Genomic DNA, 27,893 nt, shown 5'->3' on the forward strand with positions numbered 1-27,893 from the left:
ATAATGACTCCCTTATGGAGCGAGGGCCTAAAAACCCTAACGACGTGCAAGCCGCTGTGTGTGAGACCCTTGCTGCCCTGCAGAATTACTTCTTCACCCCACGATGTTTGCCTGCAGCCATCTGTTAGCCTTCGTCCTCTCTGGGATCCCCTTTCCTCCTTCTGTCCTGGTACCGTACAAGTCAGCTTTGAACACAAGTGCTGCGCTCACTCTTGGGCACTGTAGTGCCACACACAGCGGCGAGACCCTGCCACTGCTGCAAACCTGCTTCGGTGCTGGGTACCGTCAACGTGGGATCCTGAATCATCAACACGCGTGGGCGTGACTTCTGATCCCTCAAACGTGTGGGCAGACGACAAAGCCTTGGGCAGAAGAGGTTGATACCGTGAGTAATCCCGCTGCTGAAGCACCTCAGCACAAGTACCAGGCAAAGAGCATCCGCCTTTGGTGAGGTTCCTCTCCCCAGCGCGGGGAAAGCACACGGAGGGCCCCGCGGAGCAGCGATTCTCACCCCGGCGGGCATCCATCGTCCCGGGAAGGGGCGAGGCCCGGGCCGTACCGCACCGCCCGGAGCCCGGCGAGGCGCGGCGGCCGCGGACATGCGCGGGGCCTCCCCCGAGCCCGCCCGGCGCCAGCCATTGGCCCCGAGCGGCGGGGCGAAGGCGGGGGGTGGTGGCGGGGAGGCCGCGCCCGCGCTCCCACCGCCGCTCCCCTCACGCCGCCCGGCCAAGTTTAAACACACACCACCACCACCCCCCCGTTGCGACAGCTCGAGTTCGCGGGAGTTGCGTGGGGCCGCGGCCCGGGTGAGGGGGCGCCGGGTGAGGAGGGGTCGGCTGCCGGAGGGGGCGCCCCGCAAGGAGAGCGCCCCGCCGCCGCCTATGAGGGCATCGCGGGGCCGGGCGAGCCATGGACGGCGGCGGCGGCGGGGCGCCGCCCGCCCTGGAGAAGAACGCGGCGGAGCTGACGGTCATGGATGTGTACGATATCGCCTCGGCCGTGGGGCAGGAGTTTGAGCGGGTGATCGATCAGCACGGCTGCGAGGCCATCGCCCGCCTCATGCCCAAGGTGGTGCGGGTGCTGGAGATCCTGGAGGTGCTGGTGAGCCGCAACCACATCAACCCCGAGATGGAGGAGCTGCGCCTGGAGCTCGACCGCCTGCGCCTGGAGAGGATGGACCGCATCGAGAAGGAGAGGAAGCACCAGAAGGTGCGGGCGGGGGCGGGGGGGACGCGGCGGGGCAAGGCTGCCCTCGCCTGCCGCAGCCGGCCTCGGGGAGAGCCGGGCCTCGGCCGCTCCGCCGCTGTTCTCCCCCCTACGCCCCGCAGCCGCTGGGGAAAACAAAGAGGGAGGCTGGGGTGCGGGCCGGGATGCCGCGGAACCGGTGGGGAGCGGGCGGGGCACGCATGTGGGTACGGCCAGGGCAGGCTCACAGGATCTGTGTGGACGCTGCCTTAGCTCACTGAGGGTTTGGGTGTGTTGTTGTTTGGGTTTGGTTTGGTTTTTTTTTTCCTTCCCTCCTGGAAGTTTCCGTCCTCCTTCCCTTTCTCCACCCCTTCCCCAGTCACTGCATTTCCTTCCCCATGTGTCTCCCGGATTAGGACTCCTGCTCCATCCCCTTTCCTGATGAGAGGATAGTGCTGCCTTCCTGCTAGGCCAGGAAGGGTCACTGGCAATAATACACTCTTCTCTCCAGAGCTGTGTATGATTTAGCAGTCTAGTCTTTCTGGCACACTCATTGGGTAGGCAAGTCATAGGAGAGAGATGGAGGACCAAGTGATTTCAGGGCACTGTTAGAGCTAAAGAGTAGGGAAGAGCACTCACAGATTCCTGCTCCATCCTCTGATGGTAAGATGTTGTCCCTTGGTTTGATCTGAGGTGGTCATAGTGTTCCTTGACACCAATCCTATGAAAGCCCAAGGCAGAGACCATTATTTCCCATATCCTCTTACCCTCATGTAGTGGCAGGACCATCCAGATAACTGATTTAAAGAAATGGTTCTTCTAGTAAGTGATTGTGCTAAATCATCACTGCTGCCTCATGCCATTCCTGCTTGCACACACAGATTCAGAGTAAAAAGGAGACAGGGAATTTCTGGAAGACAGACCTCAAAAACTTCAAGAGTTGGCTTTAGTTTAAATAAATTCAAGTTTCATGTTTTAAAAAGGGTCAGCTAGGGGACTTTTGCTTAGCATATGAAAACCCCCAGATAATTCCTGCAACATTTTGCAGAGGAAGTCTCAGGGCAGTGTCTCTGAAAAGGATGGTAGAAGATCTTTAATGTAAGTCTTCAGAGTACAAAGTAAGAAAGTCTAGAGAATAGATACAAGTACATGTGCCAAAACTGTGCCTTTGCCCTTCTAACAGATCTAACTTGGAGGCAAGTGGGTGGTCTGTTGTGCTGGTCCCATACTGTGTCTGGGCCCTCTGCTAGAAATGAATTAACTCCCTGAGCCCTAGCTGCCAGAAGGTTTTTTGAGGGCATGTCACCTCTGGGAAGAACTGCCATAAGTCACATCTCCCCAGTGATTGCACAGAGACCACAGTATTGCCAGTCAACAGTAATGCTTTATCTCAGATACTAACAAAATGCTGCATGGTGAAGTGGGTACTGAACCAGGCCTGGTAGCAACACCCAGTATCATTGTATAAGTTGATGTTCTTTGTAGCTGCTTCTGAAGTTCCTCTATGTGTTAAAAAGTTTCCTAAGCATGTCAACTGCATAACACTGTGCTTGCCAGATGTCAACTTATACCCACCAGTTAACCATCTCTGCTCTGCCAGCTTCTCTAATAGTCACAAAATGGCTCACGGAGTGTTCAGACAATCCAGATGAAAATTTGATGGAAACATTTTTAAAAGGAAAATAAAACATATGATACATTTGTATTTTTTTAATTGATTCCCAGTGCACTAAGCCCTTATAGAAGAACAGTGTCGCATCCATATGTCTTCCAGTGTGAGGGTTTGAAGGCTAACTCTCTCACAGGACAGGTACTGATAAAGAGGAAAAGCCAGAGACTGAGAAATATTTGTGACCCAAAAGCCTCCAAAACCCAACCTATACAAGCTTTTAGTGGTCCTTGGCAAGCATCAGTTTATGATATTTTTAACACTTGTCTATAAACCTGGCTTAGCATCACCTGGGGTTTCCTGAGCTGGCTGGCACCTTCCCGCCTGTAGATCTGCCTTCTCTGATTCTTCTGCTAGTGAGAGTTCAGAAGTTAATTTCTGCTCCATTTCATTGGGCTCTTCAATAGCAATAAATAAGAAAGTTTGCCTAGGCAAACCTTAAAGTAGTTGTGTGTTTACAGTGCAACCATACAAATGATACAAGTTCAGATAGTTTGGGGGCTTGTGTGTGTTCTATTTTATCAGTATGCTTATAACTGATGAATGTGCTGTTTTATTATCTAAACTAGGTCAGCATGTTATTTTAGCTACAGAGTTATAATATGCAGCATCACTGTAAATAGTCTAGGTATTTGACAATATAAAGTTTCATTACAGATTTGCTTTTCCCTCAAGATAAAGAGTTTCAAGTAAAATAGAGGTGATTCATGAAATTTTCTTTACTTCATAATAATTAAGTCTGCATAGCTTACAATATCTGTATGTTATGTATAATCTATTTGTCATCTAGTGTGTTCTGCAAAACTTTTAACATGCTTATAGGCGTTAAAAATGACAGCAATGCAACAATAAATGCTGGAATGAAATGGCATTTGGACCCGAAAGTCAATAGGAACATGATTTCCCATTATCAGAGCATACATTCAAAACAGAAAGCTATCCTTTAATCTCTCAGTAGAGCTTATTTTAGCCTAGAGCTGTGCTTGGTGGGGTTGTTGTCTGAATGTGTTTTGTTGTTAGGTAGGAAAGGGGCGTGCGGGATAAATGTAAAAGTCAGCAAGTGACTCAGCCTGGCTCCAGTGATTTGCATGCGGCTTTTTTTGGTTAAAGCACATACATGAAAATGGAGCAGAGCATGCCCCCCACTGCAGAATTATGATTTATGGCAAAGACTTTTGGAACAAGTAAAGCTCTAAATACAACTGATTTTCCTTGAGGACTTTATACTTTTTGTCCTAATTTGACCTTTACAAGGATTGGTGACAGCTGCTCTTGACACACAGTGTCCTAACAAATGGGAGCTGTTGTTTTGACTGGTCTCACTGCCGCTAACATAGATGCTACTGAAGACATTCCATATAGAACAATTTATATAAGATGAAGGACAGTTTTGTCTTGTCTTTACCACATGGACTAGGAGGTCTGGGTTTGCTGCACACTATTATGCGCTCATTATTTTACACTTTGTTTCATAACAGAAATTTAGACTAGAGATGCTACTCTTTCAAAATGAGCATGTCTAACACTGACTCCCCTGGCCCACACTGTGTGAAGTTTCTGGGGCATTTATAACAGCCTTTGCGGCTGCTTCCTGGGATGCAGGAGGTAATTCTTGCTTATAATTGGTTATCTTGTCTGACACAGCAGTCTCCTTAACCTGGTCCTCACAGCAAAATGAGGCATAAGGAGCCATCCTTTGGGTAACTTGCATGTCAAAAATGTTTGCATCAGGAATTATCTCCTCACGTATTTACATTCAGCATATAGCCTAAGGAGACTTTGATACTCGGTTCCTTGATGCTGGCATTAGAAAGTAGATGTCTTCTAAGAAATTCAAAGTAGTCTCATTTAATTGTTTTCTGTAAGAATCATAGTAGGATTGTTACTAGTCTGATCTGTAAATAGTCTAGTCAAAGACTCCTAACATGTTTAAAAATATAAATGTGTTGTCCCGGTCTACCCTTTAGGAATTAGAACTGGTGGAGGATGTCTGGAGAGGGGAAGCACAGGACCTTCTTACCCAAATTGCACAGCTGCAGGAGGAGAATAAACAACTGATGACAAACTTGTCTCACAAAGACATTAATTTCACAGAAGAGGAATTTCAGAAGCATGAAGGCAAGTTTGATACTTCGAATTCAGTACTTGCTTTTTTTATAAAAAGCAATACTTTATCAAAATATTTTGACTGGATATTCTGGCTTTTTCCCTATAGATTAATGCAGGCCTGGGTTTGGGAGGTTGGGGTTTTTTTTTCTTACGTGAATAGAGACTCTCTGAATACATGATGACACTGAAGAGTTGATAAGAGGTGGGGATCAGAGGGAAAGAAAAGACTGAACAACATTTTGTTTGGCTGAGAAGCATCTCTGAAAGTAAAGTCTAGCTTCATTTTTTGGTCTATCACTTTTTTTCTTTTTAGTTTGCATTTTTGCAAAAAAACATTCTTAAGCGCTCCTTATGTTTTCTAATACAAACAGAATAATCCATTCAGCAATGTTTATTTCACACCATTATGCACAAAAGTAAGTGCAACTGTTGATCTATTCAGGGTAACTGTTTGTAGAGCAGCAAATCAAGATTTCTTGGTCTGAATTATATCAGTCCACCATCGTGATATTCTAGGAGAATATCATGATATTCTAGGAGAGACTGATTTTACTTGGTTTACCTGCCTTTAGGGTTCCCTCGCTTGTTTGGGACTTACAGCCAGTTTAGAATAAGTGAAGAGATTTATAATCATAGAATGGTGTGGGTTGGAAGGGACCTTTAAAGGTCATCTAGTCCAACCCCCCTGCAGTGAGCAGAGACATCTTCAACTAGATTAAGTTGCTCAGAGCCCCATCCAACCTGACCTTGAATGCTTCCAGGGGTGGGGCATCTACCACCTCTCTGGGCAACCTGTTCCAGTGTTTCACCAATCCAATTGTAAAAAAAAAAAAATTCCTTATCTAGTCTAAATCTACCCTCTCTTAGTTTAAGACCATTGTCCCTAGTCTTACTGCAACAGCAATAAGGCCCTGTTATAAAGTTTGTCCCCACCTTTCTTATAAGCCCCCTTTAAGTACTGGAAGGTGCTATAAGTTCTCCCCGGAGCCTTCTCTTCTCCAGGCTGAACAACCCCAACTCTCTCAGCCTGTCTTCACAGGAGAGGTGCTCCAGCCCTCTGATCATCTTCATGGCCTCCTCTGGACTCACTCCAACAGCTCCATGTCTTTTCTGTGGTGAGGGCTCCGGAGCTGGACCGCAGTACTGCAGGGGCGGTCTCACAGGAGTGGAGTAGAGGGGCAGAATCCCCTCCCTCGACCTGCTGGTCAAGCTGCTTTTGATGCAGCACAATATACGGTTGGCTTTCTGGGCTACAAGTGCACATTGCCAGGTCATGCCCAGCTTTTGATCCACCAGTACTCCCAAGTTCTTCTCTGCAGGGCTGCTCTCAATCCCTTCATCCCCCAGCCTGTATTGATACCAGGTGTTGCCCTGACCCATGTGCAGGACCTTACACTTGGCCTTGTTGAACCTCATGTGAACCTCATGGGCCTACCTGTTGAGCTTGTCCAGGTCCCTCTGGATGGCATCCCGTCCCTCAGGCACGTCAACCACACCACTCAACTTGGTATTCTCTGCAAACTTGCTGAGGGTGCACTTGATTGCCCTGTCTGTGTCACTGATGAAGATATTAAACAGTACTGGTCCCAATACGGACCCCTGAGGGACACCACTTGTTACCGATCTCCATCTGGACATTGAGTCGTTGACCACTATCCTCTGGATGTGACTATCCAACCAATGATCTGTTCCATGATCTTCCCAGGCACAGAGGTGAGGGTGAAAACCAGACCACAGAGCTGAGCCATTGCAGCTCTCCAGTAAAGCATTAGGAACAAAGGGATATCCTTTTCCAGATGCTGGAGGCTGGGATTAAATGGAAGTATGCTCTAGGTGGATGAAACCCTGTCCAACCCTGCAGAAGTCGCACTTGCTTCCTCCCAGAGGCTGAGTACTGCTAACTTGCCCTGGGGAGGAATATAATGAAATCTTCAAAAAGTAAAAATTGTTAAACCTTTCAAGATCACCACTTTTTTTAAAACAAATGTAAAGCTTTCAATTTAGGAGTCAATTAATGGCAAAGAAATAGCTCAACGTCAGCCTTACAAACTCCCAGCAAAATTTCAGAATGGCAGTGGTGAGTCATGGACCACGAAGACTATGACATCTTGCTATAAAGACCCAACTTCTCCTTTGTTCTCTCTCCCCCCCCCCCCCTCCTTCCAGTGGGTATCTAGCTCACTGCAGCTCATGTGCTTGTATTTAAATATAGCCATACTCTTCACATTCAACTAGCCAAGCAAATGCCAGGCATGCCTTTTGTGTTATTTTTACTGTGTCTACCCAAGTATAACAACACAAACAAAACCCATAAACCCATGCCAGAGATCAGACTCTGGGATCACTGATATTCTTTGGCCAAAATCATCAGTTTAAGTGAAATCACGTTAATTTATAGCAACCCTATCTTATTATTGGGACATATTATATCAAAGCCAACTGTTTTCATTTTAAGAAATTTTATTATTAATGAATGGATATAGATTTGTCTCAAATGACTTGTTTGGATAGTGTCAAAAAGCAGTCATGCTGCTTTTTTTTCAGTCTCCATCATTTGATCTGATACCTATAGAGTCTACGGAGGCAGATTTTCAAGCTAAATACTTTTTTAGCTGGACTAACTGACCAGACTCCAGTCTTCATATCTCAGCGTGATTTAGTATTGTGATCATGTCTCCCCTTAGTGGCTAGCCCCTGGGATTAACAGCTTGCTGCTTACTCACCAGACAGTTAAAGGAGTTATTTTTAGCATAGGCAAGAGAGGCCAGTGATTTGAGTGTGCAAGCCTTTGAGATTCAATCCTTGCCAATTAATAGTCACATCAGAGTTCACAGAGCCTTCCTTTAGCATAATGAAGGTGTTTATGAGAGAGGCAGATGCAATCCTATCTAAACAGGAGTGTGCTGCACAGAGGGCATCTGCTCAGAGTCTGAGCAGACCAGGGTTCATGTGAAAGAACATGTGGCAGGACACAAAATACACAGGAGGGGTTAAAGGTGAGTCTACAACATCCATTAACGCTACTCCTCCCAAGCTCAAACTCAGCTCTACTTGATGGTGCTGACTGATTGGGATATCCAAGTAATATGCTACAAGCAAACCTGACCCAACGTGTGTCAAACAGGACAAGCAGGCTGCTGTTTCACTGCAGCAAGGGGAGCTGCTGTCTCAGACTGGCTGTGGTAATACAGACAAGCAGCAGGATGTCAGCAGTTGCGTGAACCTTCTGTGCTAGGCTGCCAAGGAACCTACAATTCTCTTCCAAAGTGGAGGCAAGCTTCTAAGTATTTAGGTAGTGGTGTAGTGCCACAGGCCCTGACTGGCACTTTGGCCTGTTGTGATAGATGTTGTATAAACACAACAGTAAACTGGTCCCTGAACATAAAGGATGCTTTTTTCTTTTTTTTCCTTCCATTTCTTTTCCTTTTTTCTTTTTCTTATTTTTTTCAGCTGCTTTCCTTTCTCTTGCTTGAACAATGCTATGATCACACCAATCCACAGGAAGCTGCTCATAGGATGTGCCTAGGGAAGCCAACTGGGTGTGCCGTTTAAGATCTTGCACATATTAGGCTTTGAATCATTTAGAGATAACTATTTTACATTTACGGCACTTAGAGATTTCCCTCTCCTCTTCCCCAGTGCCCGAGGAAATGGAAGAAGATGTGACTATTTCACAAATGCTTCCCACCTTTCTTTTCCCCACCTCCTGAAATAAAAAGAATAGCGTAGTGATCTCTGCACACAATCGAAGTCTTTTACGTTCACCAAATGTTAGGGAGAAAAATGAGCACAGTGGGAGGAAAAGCAGTCAGCACTGAAATGGTACTTTATTCCTTAAATAGCACCTGCTAGCTGGAGATCTCAAAGCATCTCACAACTACTAATGAATATAGCTGCACTCACTATTCCTAGCTCCTACTGGGGTGAAACTACCACTCTCATGTTTCACTGCAGTCCCTCTGTACTTCAAGGCAAAGTTTTTTGTTCGTGAGTTGTTGTTTGGTTTTTTTTAATACAGCTGATGTTTTAGGCCCCAGCCCTGAGACTGGCTGCAGAGGGCAGATCCAGGAACCTGTAGTGGGGTTTGTGGATTCAGTAGTGTATCAGTCTTGTGTTGTGATAGGAGAGTGTGGATCTTTTAGAAGAGTTAAGTAGTCATGTGTGTCAGTGTCTACTTGTCCTCCCTGGTGGGTCTTAGCTGTTATCATAGTGAAGAATTAAAATTGTCCTGCAAAGAACTAGAACCTAGAGCAGAGAGATGATAAGGACCAGGGTCCAGAAATAGAGCAGGCAGACTTACCACAGAATTAAAAAGGATGAGAATGTAATACTAGAATCTGAACACCATGTTACTCAGCTGTTTTCTGGGGTTTGGCAGGAACACGTCCTCTGAACCAAATTCCCAGCCAGCCAAGATCACCGGTCCTTTTCCCAGCAGAGCAGTTACCTATTCTCTGCTGTACCACAGCTCTGGGAGATTCTAGGTCCTTTAGCAATGAGCGATCAGAGCTGCCATTCCCCCTGTTTGCAGTGGTACGCTTTTTATGCCTGCATGGAAACCCACAGCTGCTGCAGGAGTGTGCATCCACCAAGAGTTACTCCCTTTCTTTCTCTCTCTCAGGTTTGTCTTGCTTTACTGTACTATCCATCAGTTCAAACTGTAGACGATCTGTAAGCTGGAGTTCCTAAAGGCATGCAGCCTACATTCTCTTAGGGGAGCAACTTTGGATTTCTCTGATGAGGGAAGAACATAACCAGAAAGTTTGAGCTGATGTTAGAAAGTAGAGACTTGACTAGTTGGATACATTTGATGTATATGCAGCATATTTCTGATGTGGGATGTGAGAACTGCTTTAATATATTAAAAAGGAAGTGGCTTTCTAGCCACCCCAGAGGAGTGAGTGAATTACCACCACTCGCAGTTTGTAGATAGAGGAAGATGTGGACCCAAGTAACTACATACTTTGCCAAAGGTAATATAACAAGCAGCAGACCCTGGATTTGAACTATTGCTTGGACTGGGCAGCCACACACTGCCCTGGTCACAGCCTTTCATCTTCAAGCCATCCTATGGGATGTTGTGCAACGTGATTTTATGTGATAGTTTAGGACCATCAAACTGCATGTCTGTGCAGTTATCAGGAAAAGTTACAGTAGTAGATTTATCATCTCACCGAGTTAAATCATCTGGTCTGTGTTTGCTCTGAAGAGCCCATCACTGTAGTGCCAGTTCCCAATTATCTCTGTAATGGAAGAATGCTTCCTGTGAGAAAATATGTGACCATAATTCAGACTAAATTTCTGTTCTACATTCAGGGTGGAGGTACCCTCTGAAGGTCCTGCTTCATCTCCCTTTCACCCAACACAAAACTGCATTTCAACACAAAATCATTTTAGTCCAGTGCACCTCAAGTTGGTTTGGATCTAGATGCAATTCACAACAGTGACATGTTGTTTAGATCTTGCTGCAGATCCAGACCGTCTTTTTTACAATTTTCACAGGGTCTTCGCCAGCTGATTCTACATAATATCTCATGGATAACCAAACTCCCTGGGGCGTAGTGTGAACACTGATGTAAAACTACCGAGGTAGCAAGATGTAGCAGTGTCACTCCACTGTTATAAATGTTTCTGAGGACTGTCAGTCCCTTTTTTAAGGAGTTAGTGTGCAGTGGCTTTATGGAGTCAATTGTGTCATCTCTGTTCCCTGTTACCCTTGAAGTAACCTTCAAAGCATCTTCCAACAGCTTCTCTGTAATTCTACTAGCAGGCAACTTCCAGAGTCTTTACCTAAATATTTCTCACTGTTACTGTTCTCAGTCTCAGCAGCTCCTGATTGTCCTTAGTTTGTTTTCTATATTCTTTTTTTAACCAGGAATGTCAGAGAGAGAGCGGCAAGTCATGAAGAAGCTGAAGGAAGTGGTAGATAAACAGAGGGATGAAATCAGAGCAAAGGACCGGGAACTTGGACTTAAAAATGAGGATGTAGAGGCTGTAAGTGGCTCTTAGTCTTCCTATTTCTCTTCTTTCTCACCCATATTTCCATAGCCTGGTTTCAAGTTTTAAGTTAATGTAGAATTTCTAAGCAATGCCAGATTATTAGTCCAGTAACTGAAGTGTCTGGCATAACTGTGGAGTGTCCAAAATGATTAGGCTGTATTCGGTGCAGACACACACCCTCTGCTGCGTTCAGAAGGATGAGGCACACTTGGAACGTGACTGGAAACCAGTGTAACAAGAGAGGAAGATGGGTGAAGGACAGGTTGTTTTGTTTGTTTCCTTAAAGACCTGATACCTCTCCCCTTTCATGGGAACAGGACAGGTAACTTTCTCTGGCTTCTTGAATCTCTCTGCTTTGGCAGTACAAACATCCTCAGCAGCCCCGTGCCTCACCCTACCCAGAGATCCCTGTGGTGGGTAAGCAGGCTACTGTGTATATTACATACGCTCTCCGCAGAGTTTGGCAGTGGAGGCTCCACACACGTACCCACACCAGGGATGCAATGTGGATTACCTCTTTGCACATGGAAGGGGGTAGGAGGAAGGGGCCTGAGCTCAGCCCAGGTCACTTACTTTTGCCAGCAGTGAATAGAAGGTCACTGAGAGGATGGGTGGCCCAGGGGACCACAGAACAAGAGATCCGGGTTTAGTCTTTGATGAATCACAGACTCCACTGTGACTTTGGGAGTCACATGATGTCTTGGTTCTTTCTGTGTCAGGAGGAATGACCTCCTTACCCATATTTTGCTTCCCATCCTCACACTGCCTCATCTCCTTAGGCCATGGGACTTTTCTGGTGCTAGTGAGCCAGACCTAGATTGATCTCTGCTCTACCCAAGTGCCTCTGGCAGGTGCCATGGCCTTTCAAATTGGTGCTATCCATACAATGCCCAGCAGGTCACATCCTGCCTTATGAGAGAGCCTCAGAGCTCAAAGCAAAGTACTTATAAATTGAATACTAAGGATTCCTCTGTCTTGTCTTTCTCTCTTCTACTCTGGGTTAAGATTCGATTCAGAATCCCATAAGCCACCCTATCCTTGAACTTTGCTTTTTTGAAACATAACATCAGAAATGATGGATTCGCTTTCAGCTGGAGAATTCCCTGTGCTAGTGGAAAAATGCCTCTTTACTCTAGAAACCAATTAAATTTTGGTGACTGCAAGTGTAGTAGATAATTAGATATTAAAAAAACTAATCTGGGGGTGAGGAGGAGAAGGAGGGGAGGAGAATTTTCCAGATTAATTTCAACAGGAACCCACTACTTTTTCTTTAACATGATGTTTGGGACTTGGCCACCATGGCTGACAGCTGAACGGATGTTGACCTATTGCATCAATGTTTTGCAGCTTCAGCAGCAACAGAACAGGTTAATGAAAATTAACCATGACCTGCGGCACCGGATCACCGTTGTTGAAGCTCAGGGGAAGGCGCTGATTGAGCAGAAGGTGGAGTTAGAAGCATATCTGCAAACCAAGGAGCAGGAGATGGGCAACCTGCGAGCAGAGCTGGGGAAACTCAGAGAAAAACTGCAGGGTGAGGACAGCCAAAATGGGGAGGAAGTAAAGGTAAGAGGCACTTTAAATCACTTTTTAAACAGCCTTTTAAAAAGCTTTGGACTTCATACCAAGTACCTCTTCTTTGGATAAACATGATTGATACACATCAGAGGCAATGAACACAGCATCTTGTGTTCAGATATGATATAGAGAGAGCAACGTCACTCATCGCACTGTGACAGGAAAGGGCCTGCTAGGGTGGGTGATGACCCAGTGGAACAGATCCTCCCTTCCTAAAGGAGGGCACCAGTCTCACAGCAGGCAGAGTGGCAGCACATGTTAGCAGTGGGAGAGAGTGGCTTTAGAGAACAGCTTTCCCCTTACACTTGGGTACCGTACCCATCATGTGTCCTAGGAAGTGTTACCTTTGAGTCATGCACTAGGCTGCAGAATTCACCAAACACCAGAACAAATCATTGCTTCAAAAGAGAGTGTTCTACTAAAAACACCATGAAGCAATCCAAAATCTCTGGAGTATCAGCTGTCAGTTTGTGTTGGAGGCAGATAGTGTTTTGGTAGTGCTGCGTTAGTACGCTTGGCTTCATTTTGTTTGTACACATCAACCCCTTCCCCCCAACGGAAAACAAACTGATCCCTCAAACAGTCTGAGTTTTCCAAAAGATAACCAGCTGACAAATAGCTCAAGCTTTGCAGAATATGCAAATATGCAAGCCCTAATAGTTCCCAAAGGTGCCATGCACTGTGACGGTGGTGGCATGTGAACCACAGTAGAAAAGAAATTGTGTCAGAAGTGGTCCCAGAGGCAATGCAGAACTCTGCACACTTGGTCCTCACAGTGCTTATGGCACTTTTGATCTGTCAGGGCTAAGCCGGTCCATTGCCACCAAATCGACATATAAATATTGGAAGGCACCTTTTAGAGGAACCAGCTTTGGCCTTATTTCTGCCTTTGCTTTGTCGTGGTTTAACCCCAGCCAGCAGCTCAGCCCCACACAGCTGCTCGCTAACTCCCCCACCCCATTGGGACAGGGGAGAGAATCGGAAGAGTAAAAGTGAAAAAACTTGTGGGTTGAGATAAAGACAGTTTAATAGGGAAAGCAAAAGACACCCACACAAGCAAAACAAACCAAGGAATTCATTCACCACTTCGCACCACAGGCAGGTGTTCAGCCATCCCCACAAATCCAAAACATAGCTTTCTACCAGCTACTATGAAGAAAATGAACTCTATCTCATTCAAAACCAGCATGCGCTTCCTATTGGAATTTGTGCAGTGAAGTGTTACTAGCACAAATGTTCATGAAAAGCAAATGTTACTGCTTGCATACTCAAATACTTGCAGGAACAGGCAAAATGACAAGCTGCAAATTGACTTGGTGCTGATGTCAGAGCAGTAGGAATGCAAACTTGAGGGGAGCTTCCTGAAGAAAAGATGCATCTCTGATTTGTTGCATCCCTTAGTCCTCTTTATGGTTATTATTTTTCTTTGCGCATGACACTACTATCTTACTAAAGCAAATGTGCTGTATTTCCCTTTCCTAATCCTGCAGTCAGAAGGGTACAAAATACAATAAGGGGTATCATGAGAGAATTTAGAGGAGCACTGTCATATAGAGCTGTTTGGCTGGATGCGTTGATAAGAGCTCCAGTACCAAGCGGCATTGTAAATGCCTGATAGACTGCAGCAGAGAATGAAACACCCAATTCACTTGTAGTAGGCAGGAATATACATCAAGAAGCAGAGGCAAAGGTTGATGGGGTACCCTGGTCCCTCCTGGAATGTGACAGCCAGTGTTGTGTTCACATGTCACTGCTGAATTGGGCAAGCACTGTATTAATAATGAAAAGGATGATTTCACTGCTGTTAATTCAGCCAGGACACCCAGCTTTGTAAATGGGGCTGTGGAGCCTAGGCCTAGAGCCAGCAGGAGTGAAAGTGTCTTCAGTCTCTGGAGAGAAAGGACGCATTCTTCACCTCTCTCTAACTCATCAGTTCCATGGCAATGGCGCCTCTTCTAATTAGAGCCGTTCCCTGCTTTCTGTGCCAGGATGATGGTTAGACAGGAATTGCAGTGGCAAGCAGAAAGCTAGAATAGCTGCGTGCTCTGGAATGGACATTGCTTGTTGGCTTCAGACAAGTACATTTGCATTGACTACAGGCTGCTCAGTCTTTGCTGATTTGAGCTAAATCTAGGAAAAATAGTTTATTTGGGTAAAGGTGCAGGGCAAATATACAAGCAAAAGAAGAGGCATCAGGTCAGACTGTAATCTAAAGGGGTGAAGAAAAGGAAAAGTGTTTGAGTAATTTCCTTTGAATCTCTTGTTAGGTTGCATCAGTCTTTATTTATTGTACTGTAAAGAAATGGATTTGGATGAATGGGATGAATCAAAGGAATGGACAAGCGAGCATTGCTCTGCTGCTTTGTCTTTGCAGGACAAGGACTGCAGTCCCTGCTGTAGAAATTGATATTGCATCAGCCTTAGCCCAGGCAAGTTTAACCTGAAATCATATATCAATAGATAACTGTTTCACAAACACACGAGCTCAAAAGAGGGTATAATAGGCTTACAAAAAATAGACTCTGTTTAAGAATTCCAGTACTCAACTCCTCAAATTTCCAGATTGTATCCCAATGAGGCGTCACTGCAACTCAGGAGCTCTGAGACTCTGATCTCTGCATCCTGCTAGGAGGACGGGTGGCTGACCTGGCTGCTGGCATCTCTGATTTCATGTGCTGGCCCCTAGTCAGTCCTTGCAAAAAGCATCACATTTCAAATGTACTTCGCTACGTTTCAAATGTACTTTGCTGGAACTGAGCGCCCTGCGTTTATTTGTATTGTTAGAAATCCTGCAGACCTCTAAAGGCTTGGAGCTGCTTTTCAGCATCTTGATTCTGAGTACGTTTCCCAGAAGCTTGTGATTTCTCATTAACTGGTCCTCAGCTCTGTGCAGCCACCAAGTGGAACAACAGCAGAGGACCTGAATGATGGTCTTCTGTGTGCTGTGTTTATACAGACCACACTTTCACAAGCAGTTAGGGCCAAATACTTCTGTGCAAGTGCTAGAGTGTACCTGGGTGACAGAAAGCAGCCCCACAGGCCTGGGAATCCAGCCATGTGCCTAGAGTGCAAGTTCTGGCTTCTTAGGAGCCACAGAAACTGGGTGGTGGGAGATAAAATTCCTCCAAGCTTCCAGTGAACTCTTCTCAGAGGAAAAGAAGAGAAATATATGAGGTATAAATGTCTCATCTAGCTTTCACTTGCAGTTTTCTTCCACTTTATAGCTAGATCCTGGTGCTAACACCAATCCTGGGTTTTTCAATAAAGGCAGTAAGGGGATATAAACTTAAATCTCCACTTAATATGTTTACATCCAGAGGAACTTTCTCTTTGTGGGAGGAGCTGGAAGGAACTGTCATGATCTTTGCTGTGCAGTTTTTTCAGTGTTTATATAAAAAGGTGATGTTTGATTTACCCCATTTGTTAAAAGTATGACTTCCTTAAACTGACTTGTGGATCAAAAACTGCACTATACATTTTCAGTGGACTTTCTGGCAGTCTGGATTCCACAGGAATTTCTCCACAAGAAAACTTATCACCTGTAAGGTGACTCAGGTTGGACCCTGTGTTCAGGCCTGCTAGAAACAATTGGTGTTTGTTTGTTTTCCCAAACATGTAACTCTGAAAGATTCCTGTGAGCACAGAGCTTTGATTGTAGGTCACCACACTAAGGTCTTCCTCTTTTGAAAGCTTCGCCTGAACACCAGGTGAAGAGAGGTAAAATGGAGCTCAGGTCATCTTTCAGAGGCTTGCCACATCTCACCAGCCCTGTGTCTGTCATCTGTCAACCTCTGCACAGGAAAGAACAAAGTGATCACATCACTGAGCTGTCCTTGCTGACAGTCTTCACATGTGTCACAGTTTAACACCAGCCAGCAGCTCAGCCCCACGCAGCCGCTTGCTCACTCCCCTCCGGTGGGATGGGGGAGAGAATCGGAAGGGTAAGAGTGAGAAAACTTGTGGGTTGAGATAAAGACAGTTTAATAGGGAAAGCAAAAGCCGTGCACACAAGCAAAGCAAACGAAGGAATTCATTCCCCACTTCCCATGGGCAGGCAGGTGTTCAGCCATCCCCAGGAAAGCAGGGCTTCATCATGCGTAACAGTTACTTGGGAACACAAACACCATGACTTCGAACAATCCTCCCTTCCTCCTTCTTACCCCAGCTTTATCTGCTGAGCATGACGTCATATTGTATGGAATATCTCTTGGGTCAGCTGGGGTCAGCTGTCCTGGCTGTGTCCCCTCCAACTCCTTGTGCACCCCCAGCTACTCACTGGTGGTGTGGTGTGAGAACCAGAAAAGGCCTTGGCTCTGTGTAAGCACTGCTCAGCAGTAACAAAAGCATCCCTGTGTTATCAACACTGTTTTCAGCACAAATCCAAAACACAGCCCTGTACCGGCTACTGTGAAGACAATTAACTCTATCCCAGCCAAAACCAGCACAACATGAAAAACAAATTCCGTCTACATTTCTTTCTCTTAAAATTGCTATGTTTCTCTTAAAAGAGGATTTAATAATGCTGAAAAGAAGAGGTTGGGAACTAGACTGATAAATACTTTAAACTCCTCAGACATGCACTCGCATGGAGAATTTAAAGCCTGTGTTTCACTCCCTAGACAGAACCAAACAACGATGACTGCCTCTCAGAGTCAGAAAAGATGGCAATGGACTTAAAAGATCCAAATCGTCCAAGATTCACCTTGCAGGAGCTCCGGGATGTCCTTCATGAGAGGAATGAATTGAAATCTAAAGTGTTTTTACTTCAAGAGGAGCTTTTATATTACAAAAGGTAGGTTTGATCTCCTCTCCTGTTGCATGCTATACACAGAGGAGCCATAGGGCAGGTCTAGAAACAATAAATGTGCTCTTAAATAGTGTCCAATGAGCTTATATTTCTGCAAAGGCTTAAAATAGAGATTGCAAGCATATGGCTTTAGTTTGAATCTGGTTCCTCAAAATTGGGAAAAACTATGTCCTTCCCTAACTCCCCGGTTCCCCCTGAATCTTAGAAAGATGACAAACATTTAATGCTTTTGAACTTCAAAAATGAGGATAAGAGTGGGTCTAAAATGAAAATTCTAGAACTTTTATTCAATGCATTCCTCTTTTCCCTCTCCTATTCACAATGGGAAGAAAATATTGAAAGGAGGCCCAGTTCTAGGTGCTGTTCCTTGGTCATCAGAAAAATCTCCCACTGATTTCCATGAGCTTGGAACAGATTGTATTGCATTTCTTCATCAACAGTACTACCTCAGATTGAATTTTAAAAGTGCTTCCATGGCTTGGGAGGAGAACATTAATTATCTTTTTCTTTCTTTCAAGTGAGGAAACAGAAGAAGAAACTAGATCACCTCAACCTACACCCATAATTCAGTCAAAACCCTCAACTCAGCCTGAATCTGGAATCAAACGACTGTAAGTAGCGTATTTTCTATAGATACTAGATATAGTTTGCAAATAATAAATATTTCTAATGGGCAGGACAATTGTAAAGAACTTAAAAATTAGGATAACTACATCTCCTAATGGGAGAGACATTGAAGGAGCACTTGGCAAGTACCATGAAACAGCAGTTGGCTTTGGCCAAAACTTTTGCCTAGTTCTGGGTCAACTTTCAGTCCTGGATTATTTCCTGTGGTACCTTTTGCTTCCTACGTGCAGACAGCAGGAAGGAGTCCAACGGTACTCTGTGTGCTTGTGTTTATGGGCCAGACTGGTGTGCCCAAGAAGCCCGCTCGAGTTCTAATGTTCCTTCTCAAGTATGCCATTCAGGCTAACCAAAAGAGCACGTGTTGCGATGTTTTATCGTGGCTGGTATGAGCTGGTGAGCTCTTAAACACAGACACGTGATCCTCCTAGAGAATTTTCTTGTCTGGGCCACGTAGTCACGCTCCAAGGGGAGGTGCTACTGATTGTGATCTTATCCAAAGCACTGCTCAGCCTGTCCTGTGTGCTCAAAACTGAAGTCCATGCCAGATGTCAGTGTGCAAGGGTTGTAGGAACAATGCTCCTGTGCAAGTGTAAGTCCCAGTTCCTTAACACACAGATCCTAAGGTGGTGGAGTGACAGAAACCGCTGCCCCCCAGGTCATCTCAGAAGACACATAAAGAGTATTGTTCACAAGTAACTCCCGCTGCAGACCTGTAGCAGTTGGGCATGGAGAGCCCATGAGGCTTCTGTGTGACCTCGCTGGGCCTGTTTCCCTGTTGACCTAAGCCTTTAGACCCCAACTTGCACTATGTGTACAGCACAAAACCCTTTTGTTTGCTGAACAAATTGGCTGCTGGAGAGAATGCCAGCTTTCTTGGCTATAAAGAACCCCACCTTCTTCTGGCGAAGTATTTAATGTTGATGTCCAAAACCAAAGTTTACTGTCAGAGGTGTGCATTTACTAGTATATCAATTATAAAACCACAGTGTTAGCCAATCCATTTGTATGTCGAAACTCCCTCCTTGTACATTTATTTATTCCAGATTAAGTCTTGTAACCTTATAGCAAGTCTTTGGATTTTTGTGATACTGGAAGCTTAACTTTTTTAACTGCATAAATGATTTTGGAACAGTCATTTGTTCCCACATAAAAAGCTCTTCCATCCTGTCCCCATGTCCATAACCTTCAGTCCTTGTTTAATAATAGCAGCAGCCCTGTGAGAGTAAGTCCCACTAGAAGATCTGGACCGATCCAAACCACCACAAAGTCAGGAGGGCACTTTTGATTATTTTCAGTAGACTCCAGCTTCTGTCTGTGCTGCTTTGTTTGCTGAGAGAAGTTTTCCTCTCACGTGATTACAAAATACACTTTGAGTTTGGACTTAAGTTTTCATTCTGCAGTCGTGATGATAATACTTTGCCTCACAAGATCTCTGCTGTAAAGCTTCTCTTTTCTTTTAAATTTATTTTAGCACTTTTTAAAGCTTATCCCATTGTGGAGGATGAATGGTTTCAGCTTATATAGTTTGTGTTGATCGTGGTTTCCGTGCTTGATTTATGAAGCAAAGGCAGCATAAAAATGTAAATAGATATTGTAAGACAGAGCACATGCTGACGAGGTATTAGCTTTGACTCTGCCTTCTGTGTATGTGCGTAAGCAACGCAGGGAGCCATGGCAGGAGGCACATAAGTGTTTTCAACCAGTTATCTCCGTGCTTGCTTCCTCTCAGGTAATTTATTATTAAAAACCTGTTGAGCATCAGACCACTCAATCAATGCACATTTTCAGACTCCTGTCTAATCTTTCTGTTTCTTAGATTCCATGTTAAATTCATGTAACTAAAACCACACACAATAAAACATAAGATCTTGTTTTGGCCCCTTTCAGAAAAGGCAAGAGTCCTCTTCTGCCAGAGAGTGGAAGCACATATTGAACCTGCTGTTAAGATGAAATTACTTTCTTTAGCTGTCATGCTCGGTCCCGAGGTTTCTTTCTGCTCTCTCTTCATTTAGCCATCCCATTAAATAAGGGAAGATAAAACCATCTACTGAAGTAACCTGAAGGACAGTAATAGTTTTCAGGTTTGTTTTATTCTTGCAGCCTGTCTGGATAGGATTTGTCTAGCATGGTTTTATTTTCTTCCTCCCCTCCTCTCCGTGTGTGTTGTCAACAGTGTACTTGTAGATGGGCTTTAAAAAAACAGGAAATTTCATTTCTGGGAAGAACAAAGAACCCAAGTGTAGCATTAGTTCTGCCCTGTTACATCACCCCTCCTGCAGTCCCTGCCCTCTCCCAGGCAGGATGCTGTCAGCACCTCGCTATACGGCTGCTGGGTAACACACTGGCACATAAACTCTCCATACCTAATGACGTGATGAAAACTTGTAATGCTGATATCTGCATGCAGAGTGCCTTTCCAAATGAAAGTAGGGTTGCTTTTCCCTCCACTTCAGACTTTTCCTCCTGATTAAACAAAAAGCTGAAGTACAAGAATAGGAGACACTGTTGCTATCCTCTCAAGAGAAGTTTTATGCTTGCCTGTGTGACGTGCCCATTGTGTCCTTGACCATGCCGTATCTCAGGGAGTGAGACATGCATATATGTAGTCTGTGCCATCTAAGATGTGCTCAGGTGATTCTGTGCTGCATCCCCATAAAGAAAGGAAAAGAAGTTACAGAAATCAACATTTTTTCACTCCCAGGGTTTGCATGTTTGGGGCAAACTCTGAGTTCTGATCTCAGACTGCTTTCTACATTTGTCTCTACCACATCACATGTCAGAGTTTTGATGAAATAATGTAACCAGGAGGCTTTACAGAGGAGGAAAAGTACAAGGATTAAAAATGATCCCTCTGTTTTGAGCAGAAAACGCCCTTTTGTTTTCTCTTTAAGGATACATGCTTGTTTGTCACTGATGTAATGCCTGAAACAGCCATGAGTTTTCTTCCTATTCTCGCAGTCTACAAAAGCTGATGTGTCTGTCTCGTTCCTGCAGCTCAGGGACCATGCCATAATGCATAAAAATAGAGATCCTACCTACTGCTAATGATACAACAATGTTTGCTTGTTTGTTTTTATTTTTAATCTAAGAATAGCAGTTAGAGTGACTATGCTGGGGAGAGCTGCATTTGGTCACAAGTGAAATGTCTCATGATTTCAACTTAATCTTTAATTGACATTAGTCCACAGTTCAAAAAAATATTTGGCACAAGGGAGAACCTCTGAGGAGAACCCTTAGAAAAACAGAGGGTGTTCCAGGTACGGATGAAGGTGTGTTGGCAGGTTTGTGTGGGGCTGGCGGGGCATAGAGCTCCTAGCCAGCGCGCTCTCTCAGCCTCTAAGTTGCATGAATCGAATAATGCGTAGTGAAAGTGCTGAACTCTTACAAAGAAACAGTGTTGCTGCTAGCCAGCTAGGAAGTGTTGCTGCTAGAGCAGTTGCAAGGTTTCAAATAAAGTATTTCGCTGCCTGCAGTTGGCATCTTTCTGCATGTGAAGCAAGGCAGGCTCTTTTGGAACAGATATGCAGGCCCTTTAACCAAGTAGCTTGCACAGGAGGTTATTTCAAGATTTCACCTGCGATACTGGTTTTTAACTTGAAACTATCAACTGCAACATTTGTAAAATCTTTAACACTGGTCCTCTCTAACCCTGTTTTCCGTGCAAATATCCAGTAGTCACGGCAGAGTCCTGTTCTGTATTTCTTAACATACACCTTCATCCTTCATTTCATTACGTATGTGCCTGTTTGTCTCTTGGGAAGAAAAATGTGCACTCTGCTCTGCATTGCTAGAGGTGGTAATACCTTGATGAAATCCAACCCAGATTGCAGGCTGCCTCACAGCTGAAAAGTGGTATCTTTTAGAAATTCAAAAGCAATTTAAACTGTTAAAAGGACAAGAGTTTTTCACTGAGGAGAGCTGTCTTGGGTGATGCAGATCCACCTCTCCCTGTAACATGTCCTGTGTGGTAATTCAAAGTAACCCTGTGTATCATGTTTGCCTCTTTTCTTTTTAATGGAATGCTTTTTCTTTCCCTTGCTCCAGTCTTATCTCTTCTGTGTCTGTACTTTCCTGACCAGGATCTTTACAGCCATAATGCCCATGGTAGCAGCTGGATTGATTCCAGACGATCCCACATTGCAGCCAATAAGAAGACTTGTGTCCCTTGTAGGATTTTTTTTTTTTTTAAATGTTTGGTACCGTGGTTTCCTTTTGCATGACCCTGTGTTAACATGCACTGCTGGTTGCATTCTCATCGGCTGCCTGTGGGATCACAGAAGGACAAAGTGCCAATCAGAATGACCAGTCAGTACACAACTCATCATAGTCCTCCATGCTCATCCTCAAGTATTGACATTGATCACCTTTTGCCTTAATGTTACCATGCTAAACCAATCATTACTCCTCATTACTCCTCCTAAAATTGCGTGTGGCAATATGCAATTTTAACCAGCATCTGTTAATTTCGCTTACTAAGCGTGCCTATTTTCACACAATTCACACCAATGCTTTTTAAGAAACTTGTGACATTCTAATGACTTGTTACAAGTCAGTTAGTTAGTTAGATTTACAGAACGTAGTGGCTGATGTCTACATTAATTTCCGGTGTTAATTATAGGCTGTTGCTTCCATGTCTTTCCATCTATGCACTGTATATTTTGTCTCTAATTATGTATTTTGGCATAGAGTATATGCTCTCAATAATCAATTCTATCACCCTATTCTTGGCTGTCCCTGGAAGTCTCTTTGCATTAGAACTGCTGCGTTGGTGAGCTTTATATTTACAGCAGCAACACAGTATTTAAATTCCCTTCCTCTCCATACAGACACTTTTCCCAAACATCCTCCATGAGGGTTTTCTAGGCATAATAACAATTTTCATTGTTTCAGAAGGAATTAAAAAGCCCTAACCCTTCTGCTTCATGTAGAGATTTTACAAATATATTTTTCTCTTTCTTAATTTCACAATAAAGTGAAAAATTACTGAACTTTGACATTTGAAACTTACTGCAGTCCTTTGCGTGGAATTCAAGATATTAGGCCTGACCATGCAGGACCAAACATGCTCAGCAGAAAGCCTCAGTGACTAGACACTTCTTTTATCAGCTGGAATTGGGTCTGGCCCTGAAAAGACATAGCATACATGTGTGAATTTATGAGCTCCTGTGATGAAGGTGGCAGAAAAGTATGAGGCTAATTAAGTGCAAAAGATTTATTTCACTGTTAAGGCTGCACATTTGAAGCCAAGAAATGCAAAAGTTCAGGTCCCGCTAGCAACGTTAGTTATATGGCATTGCACTTGTGTAGCTTTTTATATCACTTTATAGTCAAGAAATAATTATTCTTAATATTCTTAATAACTATCATCATGCTTACCTGCACATGATAGGATATTTTTTCAGGAAAGCTGCCATCTCACACGCAAATAATGGCCTCCTATGTGACTGGAGACGGCAAAGGCAGAGCATCCTGGTCTGCACAAGGTGGCTTGAACAGTTGGGATTGTGATACTGAGGGGAGCCCTGAGCAGTGCAGGTGGGGGGAACGCTGAGGATGGCGGGGCGTGGGTGTAGGGTCAGGTTTATGCCCTGAAAAATATTCCATCACCTCTCAAAGCTGAGTTTATATTTGCATGGTCTCTTACTGCAGAAGCATTTAGCAGTTCCTGTCGTGGCTCAGAACTGCATTTTGCTTGGTACTCTGCAAGCAAAACAATATTTACCTCTCAAAGTGCGCCATTAAAACCAAAAGGCAATGCAGCCAATTCAAACCTTTGGTAGCCAGAACCACAACTTTTGCATTTCTCAGCAGACCTAAACACTGCACTAACACCTCTCGTACTGAACTCATGACGAACATCAAATTTGCCTAATCAAGTAACGTCATCCTATACAAATAAAATGATACTAAGGATTTTTCCAACTGTATTTTTTTAGCTCTGTTGTCAGCTGGCAATTTGTTGTTGTATTAAATGGCTGTTGGTTCATGTACGTCATTATCTTAGAGCACCCAAGCCGTGTGACAGGAAATGACGTGCACACTTGTGTGCATTTGTTTGGAGCCTTCATCCTGCAAACTCTTGTGCACATACGTGCATTTATTCATTTATTTTTGCAGGAATCAAGTCTACGTATCAAAATCTGTAGACTTGGAAAAAATGTGGAGGCTTATTTTCTTATCTTATGAACTTCCCTGCTGACACCCTTAAAAACATTATTTATTTCTGCTTTATGGTAAATTATATAGATTTAATGCCAAAGATACCACTTTATTTATGCCAATAAACTAACCTGTATTGTGTCGCTTCTTTATCTCGGGGCTGGGGAAGGGGGAATATACATCTAAAATGATGCCTGCACCTTGTAGAGTCAACAGCATTTAGAGCTTATTTGAAGTTTCCATAGCCAAACTGCTTGAGATTGCAATGACTTCATCTCTAATAACATTTTGACATGCGCTCCCATCAGGCTTCACTGCCTTGATTTTTGCAGATGCAAACAGATTTTTTTGCTCTGTGGTTTGTTGTGCTGTGTATCGTGTCGGGTGTTTGAAGTGTTTTCAAGATGGTAAACAGTCTTCTTTCTCTTCCCTCCCCTCCCTTCCCGGAAGGTTTAGTTTCTTCTCTCGTGATAAGAAACGTATGCAGGCATCACAGAAAAATGTCCACTTCCAGGATACTTTTGGAGAATGGTCAAATTCGAATAAAGATGACTCCTACACCGAACAAGGACAAGAAGCCCTGCAGCACCTGTGACTAAAACCTTGAGGTGTTCAGTTTACCACAGTAGATCTTGACAGTCTAGTAACAAGAAGCTTCTGTAAACAAATGCGGCAGCTCGTCACTTTTCTTTGCCTTGCACACCTCAGTGGTTGCGTTTCAGACCTACTCTTCAAAAGGGATCCCTTGCTGTTTACTTGGGGACTGTTGGCTGAAAACAGAATCCAAGTTTTGTAGTAACATTCGCTGATACCCTGGGACATCGAAGCTTCTAGATGACTTGTTTTGTGCTGAATAACAAGTCTATGGTCTTGTTCATGCATTAACTACAGTAACACAAGCTTCTTTAAACCAAAAAAAAAAGGACCTGTGCCATTATTAGAAGTTTGTTTGCAGTGTACAATATCTAGTGGCAAAGACTCTTTTACCCTGGTTGTTAACACTATTGGTTGTTTGCTTTTTATTTCCGTAAGAATTTTTTCAAGAGGGATACAACAGCTGGCCACTCTCCATGGAAGGTCTCGGCACTGCTGGGTCCTGTCAAGTTCAGCTGGTGTCTGCATTTTGCAGAGTAACCGCTTGGAAATCCACCTGATACAAACTGATAAACTGGAGTAGCCTTGAGAGGGATAGCGAGTGTACGTTTCCCTTGCTGCTTATAGTGCCTAAAGCATGAAGAAACTGATGTATGAGGTGAGCGTGCCTTGCATTTTGCCATGAGTTCTGTAGTATTAATGGGAAACAAATTGCCTACGAGGAGGAATTCTAACACTGGAATTTTTTTCCTTCTTACCAGGGACTTCCCCCGGTATAGCAGACAGCTGCTGTAAAGGAATTAGGTCTCTTTCCACAGACAGGTTTTTAATTAAGTCACACTCCACTTTTCTGTCTAGGTAAGACTGCCTAACTTCAGAGTGAAAGACATTCTCAACAAGCTGACATAAACTATTTTAACTGACTTAGAGATGACGTTTTTCTCTGACTAGTCTGAACACTACTTGGGCAGAGCGGAAGAATTCTGGATGTGCAGGCTGCTCCTCTGGTGTCAGTAGATGATTGGGTACCCTGCAGTCAGAGGGGCTCAACCTGCCAGCAAAAGCCCAGCCTAGCTGAACTGCTAGGCGGTTGGATTTAGATCTGCTTTGCCACTGAGCTTGTGAGACCTCAGTTGTACTCACCAACCCCATGACACTAAAGCCCCATGCATCGACACTGTTGCATACAGTGCACGCCCTGCCTCTGCTCCACACACTCCACAAAGGCACCTAACCAGGCAGGAGAGGGCAAACGCGTCCGTGGCTCCTCGCGAAAGGCACCGAGGTCATGCTGTGAACTTGGCTGCGTGCTGGGAGAGTAGGCGCTGGAGCACAGTGCTGCTGGCGAGGAGTAGGTAGTTACAACAAGGCCGTAGGCAACTTCTGCACATGGAGCCTAGTGCAGGGGGCTCAGCTGCAGTGGGCACCGTACCCCCGTAACTGCATCTGCTCTGTAAAGAGCCTGTTCTCAGGAGCGGCACTAGGACAGGAAACAATGCTCAGGCTGGAGTAAAACTTCAGCTACTCCAGGTGCTGAATGTATGAGCAAGTCCTGAAGAAGCTAAAGGTTTAGTGCAGGCCAGTTGTTTTTCATACAGGGTGATTCAAGACTCTGGATTCTTTAATGTGTACGGGCAGCAAATGGTCCTTAGCCCATCTATAATGAAACCACCAGGAAACTTTTTGCAGTGGTGGGCCGAATGCTGCTCTGCTCCCGACTGTAACTGCACTATGTTTTGAACACAGACCTTCTGCACATTCTAGGTAGAGAAAGTGTTTACTGTGCCTCCCTGGCGTCACTGCAGTTTGGGGCAGGGGGGTATGTGGCCTTACATGAAAGACATCTGTGTTTGAAATAGCGACAGTAGTGTCTGATACCAGTATTAGGCAGACATGCTTCTGCCTGCTTACGTTCTGGTGACATAGCTCAAGTTTTATGCTTACAGAAAGCTGTATCCATAAACAGCAGCACTTCCCCCCTTGTGCGAAAAGCATTTCTTAAATGGGGGGGAGCATCTTAATTTAATGATACTTAAGTTGCTAAGATCTCAATTTCACTTCCATATTAGAAAAAAACTGCAGTACACTACAGTTATATCAGGCAGTTAAAGTAAATTGTGAATGATGCCCATGGAGTCTCCCCCCAGCACAGTTTAGAGTTGTTGGGCACATTTAGGAGAGATGCGGTGATCAGAAACAATGCCAGAATGCAGCGGGTGCACGGTCTGAATAAGCACATCACTTTTGCAATCAGCTGAGAGCAATGAATCAGGATAACAGAAATACACGGAGTGAACAGTTTTTCCCCGGTCCTAAGCTGGTGTATTAGAAAGGACACCTCCCAGCCTGCTGCACGTAAAGCTCGTGCCCTAGGCCAGAGCCCAGCACAGCACTGTCGAGTCAAATCTGCAGCCAGTTCAAACAACAGCACTAAGCAGTGCAACCTTCCCCCGCTCATCTCTGCAGCCCAGTACCTCAAAAATCTAATTAGTTATCCCGACCTGCTGGCATTAGCACTTCGCTCCTTGTTCTCCTGTTAGAAATGCTGGGTTTGTAGACTCCAAGTGCCATTGGGAAGGATGGCATATAGGGAAGGGGATGTAAAGATTTGAAGATCTGTCATGGATTGTTTCTCAATATTCAAGTAAAATCTGCTTTTAGGAACAGGGCCAGGATGTCGTCAGGTAAGGGGTGTACAGTCCTGTCTGCAAAGTGCAGGATCACTGAAGTTTTTTTGGGTTGGGTTTTTTTTTCTTTTTTTGGTTGGGCAGTAAATAATTTTAACAATTTAATAAATATTTCTGAAAAATAAGTATTTCTGCAAGACTTGTGTCCTTTTTTTTTGTGGAAAGTTAATCACATCTCTTCTTGGGGATGCAGCACACGGGTCTGTTGTCCTTCCCCTGAAAGAGGCTCATACAACTCTTCATGGAAATAAAGCCTCACACTGGGCAAGGTTCAGGATAGGGCCATTCAGATGCTGACAAAAAAAGTACAGTTTAAAATACATTAGCAAATATTTAGGAATTGCCTATGATGACAAAGTGCGTGACAGAACCTTCTCTAGAAAGCACCATAAGCTCCTCAACAGAAGATACGTGTCTGCATACACACACCCTGGCTTTGAAAAAGGAGATGCTTTGCCCTGTTTTCCCCAATTCAGCT

The 27,893-nt window shown here is 44.4% G+C and overlaps 1 protein-coding gene across 3 annotated transcripts; it reads left to right on the forward strand.

Moving 5' to 3' along the window:
- Positions 1–669: 669 nt before the first annotated feature.
- RILPL1 (Rab interacting lysosomal protein like 1) lies at positions 670–27,552 on the forward strand. Of its 3 annotated transcripts, none has more exons than XM_054843827.1 (8): positions 670–1,209; positions 4,822–4,972; positions 10,839–10,957; positions 12,311–12,529; positions 17,161–17,333; positions 17,867–17,959; positions 22,055–22,142; positions 24,093–24,176. In XM_054843827.1, exons 1-8 carry the CDS (start codon positions 910–912, stop codon positions 24,159–24,161), a joined length of 1,212 nt encoding a protein of 403 aa, XP_054699802.1. In that variant the 5' UTR covers positions 670–909; the 3' UTR covers positions 24,162–24,176. The 3 variants fall into 3 exon arrangements, with proteins under 3 accessions (XP_054699802.1, XP_054699800.1, XP_054699801.1); XM_054843826.1 differs by lacking the exon at positions 24,093–24,176 and adding an exon at positions 24,585–27,552 and having other exon boundaries at positions 672–1,209; XM_054843825.1 differs by lacking the exons at positions 22,055–22,142; positions 24,093–24,176 and adding an exon at positions 24,585–27,552 and having other exon boundaries at positions 671–1,209.
- Positions 27,553–27,893: the final 341 nt, after the last annotated feature.

This window comes from Grus americana, chromosome 16 (genome assembly GCF_028858705.1).
Source record: "Grus americana isolate bGruAme1 chromosome 16, bGruAme1.mat, whole genome shotgun sequence".
NCBI classification, from domain to species: domain Eukaryota; kingdom Metazoa; phylum Chordata; class Aves; order Gruiformes; family Gruidae; genus Grus; species Grus americana.